The sequence below is a fragment of the Pantherophis guttatus genome, chromosome 3, assembly GCF_059756535.1.
Source record: "Pantherophis guttatus breed Tessera chromosome 3, ASM5975653v1, whole genome shotgun sequence".
In the NCBI taxonomy this organism is placed as follows: Eukaryota; Metazoa; Chordata; class Lepidosauria; order Squamata; family Colubridae; genus Pantherophis; species Pantherophis guttatus.
In genome coordinates, this window is record NC_142065.1 from 203,601,460 (window position 1) to 203,618,180 (window position 16,721).

Below are 16,721 nucleotides of genomic sequence, written 5' to 3' on the forward strand. Positions count from 1 at the left end.
GCAGAGGGAAATTCCAGTCGTGTAGAGGAAAAAAACAAAATAATTCTCCAAAAGGTCATTTGGGGTTTGTAGGATAAGAAGGAACACGAAAGTATTCAGCTGGTGGCTAACTAGTCAAATTAGAAATTCATGTCCAAGAAGCTTCTGGGACTTAATTATAACTATAATGTGACTTAGCAATCGTCCCCCCCACATCTATTTGTTGCCCTTGTTATGAATCATTCTCTTAAAAAAAAAAAAAAAAACTACAGATATGCTGGCCTAGTTACACTGAGTTTTATTTTGTAGCAAATTGTTTTCTGTCCTAACAATACCTGGATGTTCTGCTTAAACATTCATTGGGCATTAACAGTAACATTTTTTTCTTTTAAGCATTTGACCACAAGCAATAGGATAAGATAAAACACTACCCTAGACAAGAAAAAGAAAAGGAAAAGAAAGGTTGAGTTTGAAGCAGCGGTGAAATCCAAGTTTTTTTACGACCAGCTCTGTGGGCGTGGTGTGGCTTGGTGGATGTGGCTTGGTAGGCGTGGCAGGGGAAGGATACTGCAAAATCTCCATTCCCACCCTACTCCAGGGGAAGGATATTGCAAAATCTCCATTCCCACGTCACTCTGGGGCCAGCCAGAGGTGGCATTTGCCAGTTCTCTGAACTGCTCAAAATTTCCGCTACCGGTTCTCCGAACTACTCAAAATTTCCACTACTGGTTCTCCGAACTACTCAAAATTTCCGCTACCAGTTCTCCAGAATCTGTCAGAACCTGCTAGATTTCACCCCTGGTTTGAAGCTATTCGTATGCTACCATGTCTGTCTGTCTGTCTGTCTGTCTGTCTGTCTGTCTGTCTGTCTGTCTCTCTCTCTCTCTCTCTCTCTCTCTCTCTCTCTGTGTGTGTGTGTGTGTGTTTGTATGTGTACAGGCAATCTTTGAGTTAGAACAGTTCGTTTAGTGTCTGTTCGAAGTGACAATGGCACTGAAAAAAATGACTTATGACCGTTTTTCACACTTACAACCTCTGCAGAGGTTGCTTGGCAAATTCAGATGCTTGGCAACTGGCATGTATTTAGGACGGTTGCAGTACCTTGGGTTCATATGATCCCCTTCTGAAAAGCAAAGTCAATGGGGAAGCCAGATTCACTTAGCAACCGTGTTACTAACTTAACAACTGCAGTGATTCACTTAACAACGGTGGCAAGAAGGGTCGTAAAATGGGGCAAAATACACTTAACAACTGTCTTGCTTAGTAACAGTGGTCAAACACTGAGGTCTCTCTCTTTCTCTCTCTCTCTCTCTCTCTCTCCGTGTGTGTGTGTGTGTGTATTCCCATAGTCCTCATTTAAGACTTCAACTGGGATCATGGGTGGGGAGGCATGTTTTGTTCAAGTAATGCTATGCTTTACCTCTTGTACATCTACATTTTGAAAAGAAAAAAAAAATAAACAAACGTCAAACAAATCCTCAAAACACAGCTATGGTTTTAGAATCAAGAGTTATAATCAAAAAATGTATAATTAACTATAAATAGCTGTATTTAAATCTCAGGGACACAAAAGCAGTCCTTTTAAAATCATCTAAGTATTATGATCCCATTTTGGGCTGTACCTTCCAACAACACAATGCAAGGAAAATGCTAATAGTATATATATATATGTAGTTTAGGATTGAAGTCTTTGATCTTCTTTGATCTTAGTTGTTTTCTTGAAGACTTTTCATTACCCAACTAAGTAACATGTTCAGTGCTGATAGGGAGTGGCTTTTGCTTTCAATTTAGAACAGAACAGAATAACAGAGTTGGAAGGGACCTTGGAGGTCTTCTAGTCCAACCCCTTGCTCAGGCTGGAAATTCTATACCATTTCAGACATATGGTTCAGACAATCTCTTTTTAAAAACTTCCAGTGTTGGAGCATTCACAACTTCTGGAGGCAAGTTGTTCCACTGATTAATTGTTCCAATTGTCAGGAAATTTTTCCTTAGTTCTAAGTTCTCTCCTTGATTAGTTTCCATCCATTGCTTCTTGTCCTACCTTCTGGTGCTTTGGAGAAGAGATTGTCTCCCTCTTCTTTGTGGCAGCCCCTCAAATATTTGAACATTGCTATCATGTCACCCCTTTTTTTCATTAAACTAGACATACCCAATTCCAGCAACCATTCTTTATGTTTTAGGCTCCAGTCTCCTAATCATCTTTATTGCTCTTTTCTGCACTCTTTCTAGAATCTCAACATGTTTTACATTGTGGTGACCAAAACTGCAATAGCACTTAGACTTATATACCGCTTTACAGTGCTTTACAGCCCTCTCTAAGTGGTTTAGAGAGTCAGCATATTGCCCCCAACAATCTGGGTCCTCATTTTACCCACCTCGGATGGATGGAAGGCTGAGTCAACCTTGAGCCTGGTGAGATTTGATCTGCCAAATTGCTGGTAGCCAGTGATCAGCAGAAGTAGCCTGCAGTACTGCATTCTAACCACTGCACCACATGTGCCACCGTGGCTCATAATTGTGTAAAAAGTTTCCCCCTATCAGTCGCTGTTTGGTGCTACAGGATAGTGCTCATCACCACTTCTTGGCCAAGGGAGCCAGGGTTGTCCAAAGACACTTCCATAGTCATGTGGCCAGCATGACTATACACTGAGGCACACACAACACTGTTATCTTCCCACCAAAGTGGTATCTTTTTATCTACTTGCATTTGCATGCTTTTGGGCAGGAGCTGCAGCAAGGGACTGGAGCTCATCCCATTGCATGATGCTCGGGTCTCTAACCCAGGTTGTCAGCTTTCCAGCTTACAAGCTCAGCGTCTTTAACCATTGAGCCATTGCGCCCCTCTTAATTGTTTAGGGTATTAATTATTTGAAAAGAATCACATGAACACAGAACTCTGGAAAAATCAACCCACTGCTCCTATGAATCTTGCAAGTCTCAAGCCAAAGAGCCAACTCATAACTTGTTATTGGCTGTCTTGCTTTACAATAGATATACTTCCTGCCACTTCTACAATGGTAGAATAAAGGTATTAATTAAAACAATCATATCTGCCAACACCCTCATGCAAATTCCATGTGGAATTTCAATCCAGTTTGCATTATATAATCCCACTGCTATGGAATCTGATGGAAATTTGTAGCAAGTAAGTCTAGTGATTAAAGGCGCATGCGTGCACCAGGCCCACGCACACAGCAGACCTCTAAATGCAAAATTTCAGAGCGAGTCTCAACCAAATATAGTCACAAAAACCAATGTATATAAATATTGTGCAGTGTAACCCCACTCCGTAGGATTTGCTGCTGGATTCTGTTTCCTAAAGCCATTGCCGCATATAGTTGCACGCTCAAAACATTCAAAATACACTGGCTTAAGAAATATGTCATTTTCATTTAGCACACTAAAAGAATTGTGCTAATGTGCATGAAAAAATAATAATTTATACTGAAGGACTCTCAATGATGAGGCGTTAACTATTGTTGCATATCCAGAAAGAAAATGATTGTACATGATATTTATTTGAATGCACATATGCATTGTTCACTGCCTAAAAACTGTAACGCCATGCAACTAGGCTGCAATTGAACACGGGTTATATTACTGTGCATGCATGGTTGACACACCCCAAAATTATGAATCAAGAATTACTTAATTAGTATAAAATATTTGTTTGATATTACACCAACAGTAGGTTTTCAACTTCCACAACATCCTGTTTCCTCTCTCATTTGTCACAAATTGCAGAAAGCAAAAAAGAAAACTGCAGAGTCAACAGAATGGAACGTTTCATCAAAATTTAATTTTATGGGAAACTTTTCCTCTCATGTTTTCTTTACAAGTTAAAAGCCTGTTTAAATGTTTAAGAACTGGTGAAACAGCACTTGGAACGCTGCGTCTAATTCTGGTCACCATGATAGAAAAAAAAAAAAGATGTTGAGACTCTAGAAAGGGTGCAGAGAAGACCAACAAAGAAGATTAGGGACCTGGACATAAAAATATATGATGAACGATTGAGGGAACTGGGTTTGTCTAGTCCAGAGGTGTCAAACTCAATTTCATTGAGGGCCGCATTAGGGTTGTGGTTGACCTTGGGTGGCAGGGTGGATGTGGCCAAATGAGTGGGTGTGGCCAAATGGGGGGTGTGGCTAGTTTGACGCCACTCCCCAAACTGCTGGTGGGATTCCTCTTTACACTGGGTAGACTGGGCCAAAGCCATACTGGCTCAATCTTTTTTCTTTGCATTGGGTAGACCAGGACGGCCCTGTGGGTCAGATCCGACCACATCACAAGCCAGATCTGGCCCACGGGCCTTGAGTTTGACACCCCTGGTCTAATCTAATGAAGAGAAGGACTGGGGGTGATATGATAGCAATTGTCCAGTACTTGAGGGGTGTCACAGAGAAGAGGGGGTCAAGATCCAATCTGAGATGGTCACCGGGACCAGAAGTTCAGTCTTTCAAGGTTTTGGGTTTGTGTTGGAGCTCATCCTCAGAGAAATTCTCTCTCACCAGAATATGACACATTCCGATGAGAGAGAAGTTCCCTGAGGATAGGCTCCAACACAAGTCCGAAAGCTCAGAAGATTAAACCTCTGATCCTGGTGATCAACCCAAATTGGATCCTGCAACATTATCCTGGGACACCTATATTTGCCTTCATTCATAAGAGGGGGTCAGCCTATTCTCCAAAACACCTGAGGGTAGGACAAGAAGTAACAGATGGAAGAGCATTAAAGAGAGAACCAACCTAAAATTAAGGAAAAATTTCCTGACAGTAAGAACAATTAATCAGTGGAACAGAAGTTGCCTCCAGAAGTTGGGGATGCTCCATCACTGGAGGTTTTCAAGAAGAGACTGGACAGTCATTTGTCCAGAATGGTATAGGATCTCCTGCCATGGATAGAGGGTTGATCTAGAAGACCTCCAAGGTCCCTTCCAACCATATGATTCTGTTCTAGAATTTACCATGCATACTTCCCTTTGATAAGAAATAATTAATAATTATTTTTAATCCCAAAAAGCAGCAGAGTTTTTGTGTTTGGGGAAGCTCAAAGCTTGAAGAATCAATAAGAATCGACAAGAACAGCAAACTTAAAGCCAGAATTAAAAGATGATATTCATCAAACGGATTCCTGGAAAACCACATTTTGTAGGTAAGAGAATTCCAAAAGACAACTATGCTTGAGTTCACATTCTACATTAGGCCTTGATTTGTATAACCGTTTCTCAAATTTGGAACAATGGATTCATACTCTATGATACTCTACATCGGGGATCATGGCTGGTTGAGGAATTCTGGGAGTTGAAGTCCACAAGTTTTAAAGTTGACTCCTCATCATTCATTAAACTATGGTTTACAGATCATGCAGACCACACCACATTAGAGCTTAGTGTAATGCATAAATTTGAACTCTTGATGTTGTCTGCTGAATCTCAACTAGTACAACTAAGATAGGGAATTTGTAGCTGCCCCATATATTACTAACAAGAGTTAGTGCCAGGTAAACAGAGCTATTGGTGAGTGGAAATTACAACATCTGAAGGTTCACACACTACCCATCCCTTTCAAAGTTACTACAGAATATAATGCCGGATTCTGATACTGATCAAGAAAGAATAGGAGAATGCATTTTAAAATAGTATTTCTCAACCCTGGAAACTTTTGGTGATCAAAATTCCAACAGTTGGCAACTGACTCACATTTATGACAGTGGCCTGGGGTCATGGGATCCCCTTCTGCGACCTTCTGACAAAGTCAATGGGGAAGCCAGCTTCACTTAACAACCTTCTTACTAATTTAACTGCAGTGACTGACAATTGTGGCAAGAAAGGTCATAAAATTGAGCGAAACTCACTTAACAACAGTCTTGTTTAGCAACAAAATTTTGGACTCAATTGAGGTCATAAGTCGAGGACTACCTGTATTTCACCATTACTTTTAGATCCCTTTGAAATACCAGATGCTATCCAAAACTGCTAAAAATTTACTGTCTTTATATCTTATATGTAAGACTTTCCAGAAACATCTGTTTGGACGTTTTTATGAAACAGGATATTTTCTTAAATGGGCACTTGATCCCATTCAGCAGGATTCCCACAAATTATATTTACACTATAATCAGCTATAATATAATCACATATAATATAATCAAATATATACATATATAGAGATACATATGCACACAGTCAAACTGCATAACGATAATTACCAGGAATGAATAAAGTCAAACAAATATTACATTATTCTGTTTTGACAATTTAAATGCAACGCTTTTGGTTTCTGCAAGGAGAGATTCTTTTTGATTTTTTCTTTCCAATGGAATGCCAGAAAGAATGTAAGTAAAATGTCCATCGGTAGCATAACTGTCCAAAATAATCGAACAGATCAAATCTGGTATGGGTTAGAAGCCAGCAAAAAAAAAAAAAAAAATCAGATTAGAAAAAGAAACTAGATCAGGATAGAGGCTGCAAGGGGGAAAAAATAAAATAAAAACCACCCAATTCATTCCATTTGGAGACACAGCAAAGCAAGGGCTCAGAATATTAGTGTCTCCTCCATACTTCCGTTCTGGTCACATGACCCAGAGCTAAGTCATCATTAAGGGAATGGAAAACATTTCAAGTGCCAAACTCTGCATGCCTGCTATAGCAATAGCAATAAGACTCATATACGGCTTCATAGTGCTTTTACAGCCCTCTCTAAGCGGTTTACAGAACCAGCATATTGCCCCCAACAATCTGGGTCTTCATTTTACTGACCTCAGAAGGACGGAAGGCCGAGTCAACCTTGAGTCGGTCAGGATTGAACTGCTGCCAGTGGGCAGAGCCAGCCTGCAATTTTAACCATTGCACCACCCTGGTTCTACCAATCTATCAATTACAACCCATGGGTCTTCTGGATTTTGTTGTTGTTCAGACACTAAGTCATGTCCAACTCTTTGTGACCCCATGGACCACAGCATGCCCGGCCCTCCTGTCCTCCACTATCTCCCAGAGTTTGTCCAAATTCATGTTCATTGCATCAGTAACACTATCTAACCATCTCATCTTCTGCTATCACCTTATCCTTTTGCCTTCCCTCTTTCAAAACAACAGAGTTTTTTCCAAGGAGTCCTCTCTACTCATTTGGTGGCCAAAGCATTTGAGCTTCAGCTTCAGTATCTGACTTTTCAAAGAATGGTCAGGGTTGATTCCTTGACTGGTTTATCTCGTTGCAGTCCAAGGGATTCTTAACACCACAATTTAAAAGCAGTCTTCTGGATACCCCCCTTCTCATTAATCTGAAACTGGTCATATTAGTCATGCAGCCATCCTTCATCTGATTTATATAACCACCCATTAGTTGATGTGTGGAAAGTCTATCCCAGGTTTTAGGCTGGCTGGGGAATTCTGGAAGCTGAAATCCACCCACCATAAAGTTGCCAACTTTGAAAACACTGGTCTAAACAATGGTTTACTGCCTTTGGTAATAAATTCTTATCTGGCAAAGTCTTGAAGAGGCTTCGGAGAACTGGTTCCAAATGCACTTGACAGGCAAAAAACGGTAGCCATTTTGGATCCAGTTCCATTCAAAATGCTAGCTTTCTTCCTTAAAGCTCTGAAATGCTTCATTTCCAAGTCAAGGTCAGAGTAGCATCAAAATACAGGTAGTCCTCGACTTACAACCACAATGGAGCCGAAAATTTCTGTTGCTAAATGAAACATTTGTTAAGTGAGTTTTACCTCATTTGACAACTTTTCTTGCCACTGTTGTTAAGTGAATCACTGAGGTTGGTAAATGAGTAACACGGTTGAGTAACTGGTTTTCCCACTGCATTTTCTTGTCAGAAGGTTGCAAAATAGGATCACATGATCCTGGGACACTTCAACATTCATAAATATGAGTCAGTTGCCAAGCGTCCGAATTTTGAGCATGTAACTATGGGGATGCTGCAACTGTTGTAAGTGTGAAAAAAGTTCATAAGTCACTTTTTAAACACTAGTTGTAACTTTGAACCATCACTAAACGAACTGTTGTAAGTCGACAACTACCGGTATTTCCAATAAGTCAATGCTGCCAGAGTAATAAAAGAGAAAACCAGAGACAATAGGATTTTTTTTGGTTTGAGACATCTCAATGAATCATATAGAAAGATTTCCAATAAATGCTCATTACATTTCTCCATGTTGTATCATCTGAGTAAATAGAATTCAAAATGCAGAACTATAATGGAATAGACCATCACTGTCTGCCATTCAAACTTAACATTGTCTTTATTCATGATAAAATCTTTGGTATTTGAGAAGGATGGCCAAACAATGTTGGTGATATCAGAATATAAACATGGGGCACCTGAGGGGAAAAAAAAACCCATCTTTGCCTAGCCTAATTACATGTATGATTATTGGTGTATAATCACTTAATAATTTTAATATTTTATATTGTTGTTTTATGATGCTGTAAGCTGCCCGGAGTCACTTGACAGTTAAGATGAGTGACATATACACTTAATAAATAAATAATAGTATCACTGCATGGTTTTTTCTACCCCAACATCTTTCAGCAAGTGATTTGGAACTATTTTGAAAAAAAAAATACTGGTAATTATTCTTAAAAATATAATTCATAGGTAGAGTAGGGATTTTATCAACTGCAACTGTTTCTGCTTCAAACATTTCACTAAATAGTTTTCAATTGGCCATTTTGAGGGTTCTTTTTTCCAGCAGAGAAAAATTAAGTCCTTAAAATGTTACAGAAAATCATTAAGTTTTTATATAACCAAGCAATCAACAATCTGGCTTGCTACTTAAACAACAAAAAAATGACAATCAATAAAACCGTTGAATTTCATTCTTTTCTTTTCTTTCTCCCTTTATTCGATTTGTTATGACAAGAGAAACAAGAAAATGCATCTCTCTGATTTCTTGTTAGTGGGGAAAATTATTTTTTTTAAAAAAAATACTGATATTTGTTATTTTCTTAGCAAGGAAAAGAACACAGATTCAATGATTAACCAAAGAAAAGAAATGTAGTAAATTACTTTAAGAAAGGATGGTTTAAAGGCCTGGTCCTTACTTTAAGGTACATGGATTTCAATTCCCATAATTCCCCAGCCAGCATGAGGAATTCTGGGAATTGTAGTCCACATATCTTGGAATTATATAGTCTCCAAAACACTGGCTTAGTCCAACAATATTTCTGAGCATTCTCAAAAAGAATAAAGTATCTCTAAATTCACTGTCCTGAACATTCCCAAGGATTTGAACACATGCTGAGGTAATAATTATATCCAATTTATTTCAAGAATTTACTTTACCCAAGATGCTTAAAACCACAGCCTTAAAGAAAATACTTTCATAACACATTTTAGCCAAAATGTAGCAGTTTCTTTCTTCCTCTCAGTACAAAACTAATGAAAAAAAAAAAATCTAGTCACACACAAAGCGTAACTTTTCATAGATTGATACACTAAGTATATGCAGCCAACACAGAAGGCCACTGTGAATACATTTTGTCTGGCAAGAGTGTTTATTTGAGTAACATACTGTCTTTTAGTATTTCACAATTGCAACTGGATTTAAAATCGTTTGCTAAACAACAACAATCCTCAAAGGCACTTTATTAAAGCTTGAAGGTCACCCAGAAAAAAAGTCCTGAATTGTCAGATTCCAGCTGCTACTCCACCCCATCCAGGCAAGATGAGAGAGAATCATATGACTTGTAAAATTCCTCCCGTCTACATCTTTTGGGGATCAGAAACCCAGAGATCCATGGTAGCAGCAGGAGTGATTATCTTTTTGTTGAAGTGCAAGCAAAGCTCTGATTTTCCTTTATCTTACTAAACTCCTTTCAGAAGAAAGCTTGAAAGATGACATAAGGGGATTTAAAAGAAGCTGTGAAGATTGTTGATTCAGATCCCAACAAACCTTGGAAGAGCCAGCCAAAGGGATTCAAACCCACCAACCCCCATAACAGACTCTTCTCTTAAGCTGAATGAACAGCCGATCGGAGCATTTGATTGGTTACATTCATTATTTGGGAAATTGTACTAAACAGTACTTACGCAGCAAAAACTACCAAGCTGCCACAGCACAGTAGAAAGTTACAATTCTATTGAAACAATGCCATTCCTCCAACGAGACATTAGACATTCGTAAGCAATTGATCTTATCCTTTGGTTCTTTACCCAATTAGTTAACAACATTAAAACGGCTTTAAGCAAGACTCTGAATAAAGACACAATTACCACCAATCTTTCAGAATGTCATTTTATCTTCCCTAAAGCAAAAGCATTATCAGCGCAATCTCGGTGTCAGGGAATTAAAGCTCTTTCAAAAAGGGCAGAAAACATTTTCTGCCAGCAATAATTTAAACTGATGCCAGAAAAACACTAGGTTAATTTGATAGCCTTTTAACCAATGGCCGTAAGATGCTGGGATAACAATTTAAGGAATGATACGGATAATGACCTGATAGAAAAATAAAACAGATTAGTTTTGCTTCATTTTTGCAGAAATGTCTTCTACTATGCATTCTTGAAAAACACAGTCATCCAGTCCAGTCCACACATTTGCAGATGTGAAGAATGACACCTATATCTTTGTTAATCGTGACCTTTTAATTTTGGGGGAAATGGATTAGACCGAGCACATTACTACTGCCACAAAATAATCCACACCGCATCCTCCCTTACTTTCATCATCTTCCAACTTCTCATCAGTGCCTTCACCGGGGTTCTGCATTTGTGAGCAATTTCCTCCACTCCTTGTCCTTGCCACTAATTATTTACTGTTTCACCTGTGCTAAAGATACACCAAGCTTCATTCATTCCATACAACCATTTCCTCTGCGTAATTATATGGACAAACAATCCTGCCTCTGTTGCCCCTAGTGTCATCATGAATGCAAAAATAAATAGCAGGATATGGAAGAGAGAGCACGCAGCCTCGCCTGCCTCCGAGCTTTTCAAAAGAGCACAGGAGCCCCGAAGCCCCTTATCGCCCAGAGCACACATGTCACAATCATGAAGAACACACAAGGCAGCACCCGCCACCGAAAAGGAGGAGAAGCACTGATGTACTGTACCTCTTCTAGCAGCGTGACGGTGTTCCTGCAGTTCTGTAGCCGGGTGGTAAAACTGGACGTCGTTGGGGAATTGTAATCTTCCGTCGTCTCAACAATAAACTCCGACACAGTGATCTGGTCCGGCATGATCCTGCCCCACGGGGACAGTCGAAAAGCCACAAGGAGAAGAAAGGGGAGACAAGGAGAGAGTGAGAGCATTAAACATAAGGCAGGGCATCAAGGAGAGGAGATCAGCTGGGCTCCTGACTGCAGTGGGAGCCTGCTGGAAAGAGAGGAGAAGCAGGATGCCCTTCCGGGTAGAGATTATACTAACTAGGGGGGTGGGGGACCATCTCCCCTGGGCCACCTCTGTCTGACTAAAACCAGCTCTTCTTCCACCATCCAAAGTCAGCAGGAGCTGCTCAGGTTGTCTCAGAGCCCCTATTCCCCAAAGGGAGGGGGGCGGGTCCCAGGCTCACCCCAAACTATCCCCACCCCCAAGACTTTGCCAACAAGCTGCCAGCCCAGTGCCAGGTCCAGCCATACACCCACCACCACCACCCCTTTTTGCAAAAATGCAAAGTGATCCCTCCCAGCTCCAGAAAGCCACTGGATCTCTCTTGGTCCCAGCAATGGGCAGGAGAGGAGTGGGATGGGCAGGAGAGGAAGGGGCCCCTCCGCTAAGGTCTCCTCTCCAGCCCCCCCCCCCGAGAAGGACGTCGCGCCTCCGGGGTACACCAGCTCTTTGGCATCTCCCCTTCCCCAAAATTTAGGGGAATCCATCCAGCTCTTGCTTCTTGGCCCCGGTCGCGCCCCCTCCCCACCACCACCCTGGAAACTGGGGGGGGAGGGAGAAGCTGCTTTGCAAGGGATGGACCCCCCCCCCTTGGCGGGTTGCTGCAGGAGGGTCTCCCCTTCTCCCCCAGAGCTACTAACTTGCGCAGGCGCCCCCTCTGCCCCTCCGCTGCGCCCCCCCAAGATGGAGCGGGGGGGGAGGGACCCGGCGAGGGGAAAATCAGCAACAGCAGCGGAGGAAGAGGAGGAGGAGGAGGAGGAGGAGAAAGGACCCCCAGCTGCAACCTCCCCAGCAAAGACCGCCGAGCCTGCCCGACCGTCCGTCCGCCCGCTCTCCAGACGCGCCTCTTCCTCCCTCCCTCCCTCGCGCTCTCTCTCCGTGCGCGCTCCCGCGCCGCCTGCTGCAGCCGCCTCCGCCAGCGGGCGGGCGGGGGCAGCAGAACGCACGCGCGTGCCTGCCTGCCTGCCTGCTCGCCTGCCCCGCCTACTCCGGAGCGAGGGTGGGGAGGAGGGACGACGGTCAGAGAGAAAGAGCGCGGGCGTAAACGCGCAGGCGCGCTCTCTCCTTCGGGTTCGCTTGAGATCTCCGGCGACGCATGCGCTCTGGTGGGTTTTTGTTTTAAGCGAGCGAAAGAGAGGGAGAAATGATTTTACCAACGCGCCCCGCCCACTCCTCCTGCTTCTGCTTCGCCGCCGCGCCTCGCGGTCACGTGAGGAAAACAAGGAAGTGGCCGGCGCACGCGCCTCGTCCCTTTACCACCCCCCCTCCTGCGGCGGAACTCCAGCATAGGGGCGAGCGGGGGAGTGTGTGTGCGCGCGCGCGGGAGGGGGGGAAGCAGCAGCTCCTCCTCCGCGCGCGTGCCCGCGGCAGTCCCAGCTGTGGTCCAGCTCCCCCCCACCCCCCACCCCGACTTTTGGATGGTGGCAAAGTTTTAGCTCCTAATCCAACAAACAAAAATGTGACTGGACTTTGCTTAGGGAGAAAGGTCCCAAAAGGTGCTTTTTTTTGTTGTTGAGGCAACTGGACTTGATTGTGTTTTTTTTTTCTTTTTGAAGACGTTTCTCTTCTCATCCAAGAAGCTTCTTCAGCTCTGACAGGATAGTTGGGGGAAATGGACACTTATCCTGTCAGAGTTGAAGAAGCTTCTTGGATGAGAAGAGAAACGTCTTCAAAAGAAAAAAAAACACAAGCAAATCCAGTTGCCTCCCCCCAAAAAAGCACCTTTGGGACAACCATGACCTGGATGACTGAGAATCTCTACAGACACTTAAGTAGAAAGTCAAAAGAGAGATTCTGTGAAAAGCTCAAAGGATTTGTGTTTCATTTGTTGCTTTTATTTGGGAAAGAAGAATATCCAAGCTGAGGGGAGGAGGAAGAGGACTTTCCCAGTTCAGACTTGGAAGGGACCTTGGAGGTCTTCTAGCCCAACCTTTGGTGTAGGGTCTCCTGCTTGAGCAGGGGGTTGGACTAGAAGACCTCCAAGGTCCCTTCCAACTCTATTCAGATTGATTGATAACCTTATAGCATTTCAGACAAACGGTTGTCCAGTTCAAAACATAAACTGCGGAGGCAGACTCAGTTAAAAAGATTAAATTCTTCAACATAACAAGCCAAGGAATTATTTTATCTGAAAGAGCCAGTTTGGTCTAACTGTTTAAGACAGGGGTCTCCAAACTTGGCAACTTTAAGACTTGTGGACTTCACAAGTCTTACAAGCTTTGCTGGCTGAAGAACTCTGGGAGTTGAACTCCACAAGTCTTAAAGTTGCCAAGTTTGGAGACCCCTGGTTTAAGACATCAGGCTAGAAAGCAGGAGACCTTGAGTTCTGGTTCCACCTTAGCCATGAAAGCTGGCTGGGTGACTTTGGGCCAACATTTGGAGACTGTCCCTTCTAATCTTGGGAACTCATGCAAAAAGAAACTCCTCTAAGGATGGAACCTCACGAATTGAATTAAAAAGAAAACTGGTGCAAATTTTGGAGGGAAGAAAAGGCCACAAATGATTTAATCCTACTTTGTCACACCACACTTTCTCTTTTTAAAAGTAGGCTGACCCACATTTTCTTTATAAACTTGTTCCTTTGTTTATTGCTTGGTTGGAGTGGGGGGGGGAGGGAGGCATTCAGCTGGACCTGCTCAACTGAATTCAAAAGAATTTCAAAGGCTAAAAGTCAAAGTGAGATTAACTTCGCTTTGCAGGACGGAAAGGCTTTTCAGGTTCCTGTGAACAGAAGTAGCCAAATAGGAATATTTTTCGACAAATGGGGTTGCTGTGCTGGTTTTGAAAAGTCGGACTGATTCCTCTGTAGGAGATTGCAAAAATGGGGCAACTCCAGCATTGATCACCCAAGACAAAGGAGGAACCTTGTATGTGTGTGTGCCACCACTTCCCCAAGAGTGTGGAGACCTCGGTGCTCTCTGAGCTTGGTGGGTTTTTTGCAGACATTTTGTTACCAAGCTAGGTAACATCATCACTTCCCCAAGTCCATACCTTACATACTCTGAAGAAATGAATTTGTATTAATTGCCAGGCAGTGAAGCATGACAGAGAAATGCTGAAATTGGTGCACCCATTCAACAGAAAATAAGGTCAGTGTGATTGCTCCCCCCCTTTCAAATCACACCTCCAGCTAAAGAGAAAATGTCACAGATTTTGCACATGTGCCTTTTGATGGAATGGGGAAGAAAAGGGATACGGTTACTCTTATTGGTAAAGCTAAGAATTTGACCACAAGATGAAGCAACTTCATGGGAAAGCTGCAGGGGAAAAAAAGGTGTAACTGAGGCATGTTAATACCAAAGTATGAGGGGAGCCTGCCCTATATTACTCTCATCTTGTGAAAATGCAGTGTTTGATGTGGCTTCTTTGTATGTGTGGGAATTCCTTTGGCCCCCGCTGAAATGGGTGTGTTTGTGTATGTGTGAAAAATGATCTCCTACCATCTGTTGAACATCCTTTTACATGACAAAGTGAACTTAAAATATACATGGTAAAAAAAAACCCTAACCCTTACTCACTGTAGCATCTCAGGGCAGGACCAAGAAGCAATGGGTGGAAACTCCTCAGAAGGAGTTCCAAACTGGAAACATGGAGGACTTTCCAGATTATGAAAGCAATTAACCAATGAAATAGCTTGCTTCCAGGAGTTGTGGATGCTCCATCACTGGAGCTTTTCAAGAAAAGATTGGAAAAAAACATTTCTCCAGAATGGTATAAAGACTCCTGCCTTGGGGGGTGGACTTGATGACCTCCAAGGTATATTCATGAATCTATGAAACATATTGGACTGCCTGAGGACCAAACTGTGTTACTCACAGCCTAATGACAGGGAAAAAAACAAACTAGGAGCGGTATTGCTTAACTCTTTCCCTTCCTGCTATTTTAGTCTCCTCAAATTGCCTTGGGCAATTTAGCTGTCCACATCCTTCACTTTATATTCCCCAGTGGATTTTCAATCAAATATGGAATGTCCGTTAATTTACATGCAGACTGTTAGTGAATCAAGGGAAAGGACTGAAAGTTTTATTTTTCCTTTTACCCTTCCTGTTCTGTCTGCAATTATAGGAGTCCCCTTTATATTCATCATAGCCTTCGGTTAACTTTCTTTCTCTGCCCCATTTTAATGCTTTGAAAAATGTGTATGTCTCAATAGTTCCAAATTTAATAAAGCCAAAAGGAGGTTTAATTCCATTTTCTGGCATCTTTTCTTCATGCTTTCATAAATATCATTAAGATTGGAATCTGGAGAATGACAAATACTTTGTAATTTAAACATATGTTGAAATCCCACAAATTTCAGAGGGATTTAGACTCACCAAATATTCTTATTTTGGAATTACAAATTCAAAAGGGGGCTGTAACTCAAACATTCCAAATTTAGTCCCATTCTCTGGTGTTTGTAACTAGATTTGGGGGAAATCTAACTGAAAAGTGGCCAACTAACTCTTTCTTAATTTAATAACCTTTGGATCTGTTCAGTTTCCATTCTCATAATCCTCCTTCGGCACAGCTGGTGTAAACAACAGCGAGCTGGATGGATGTGAAGACTTTTGTTTTGCTTTGTTATTTTGGTTTTGTCCTAAAAGTTACCATTTTGGCAAGTATAAAGTGAAGGAATTATAGTCATTGTTTTGCCAGTATGAAGTCAGGGAACATCAGATGGCTTTAGCATTGTAAACGATACAGATGTTTAGCAGTTGCCCTAAAATAAATTATTATGTAACTGACCTCATGGCAGTTCCTAACAGAATAGAATAGAATAACAGAGTTGGATGGGACATTGGAGGTCTTCTAGTCCAACCCCCTGCTTAGGCAGGAAACCCTACAGCACTTCAGACAAATGGTTATCCAATATCTTCTTTAAAAATTTCCAGTGTTGGAGCATTCACAACTTCTGGAGGCAAGTTGTTCCACTGATTAATTGTTCTAACTATCAGGAAATTTCTCCCTAGTTCTAGGCTGCTTCTCTCCTTGATTAGTTCCCACCCATTGCTTCTTGTCCTGCCTTCAGGTGCTTTGGAGATTAGCTTGACTCCCTCTTCTTTGTGACAGCCCCTGAGATATTGGAACACTGCTATCATGTCTCCCCTAGTCCTTCTTTTCATTAAACTAGACATACCTCAGTCCTTGTACGTAAGGACCATAGTGATAAAAATTTGGGCGCTTGACAATCAATATCTATTTACCACAATTGCAACTTACTGATAGACTGTAGCTCATGGCTGGACTGTGGGGTCTCTGGTGCTCCCTGAGCTTGGTAGTTTTCTTGCAAACATTTCAGTACCAAACTAGGTCTAACACTGATGATGTCACCTAGTTTGGTAATGAAACATCAACTGACAACTTGCATGCATTTACTATGGTTGTAGACTACCTTCATGGAAAGTCCAATATATCATTC

The 16,721-nt window shown here is 42.0% G+C and overlaps 1 protein-coding gene across 6 annotated transcripts in view; it reads right to left on the reverse strand.

The window, feature by feature from the left end:
• ASAP1 (ArfGAP with SH3 domain, ankyrin repeat and PH domain 1) overlaps positions 1–16,721 on the reverse strand; it is a 194,109-nt gene that overhangs the window by 111,977 nt on the left and 65,411 nt on the right. The window contains exons 1-2 of one of the 6 annotated variants that reach the window (XM_087890894.1): positions 11,962–12,223; positions 11,047–11,176 (exon numbers count right to left, since the gene is read on the reverse strand). In XM_087890894.1, the coding sequence (XP_087747020.1) occupies positions 11,047–11,172 (126 nt within the window). In that variant the 5' untranslated portion in view covers positions 11,173–11,176; positions 11,962–12,223. The other 5 variants (XM_060681835.2, XM_060681836.2, XM_060681834.2 and 2 more) reach the window with 5 other exon arrangements.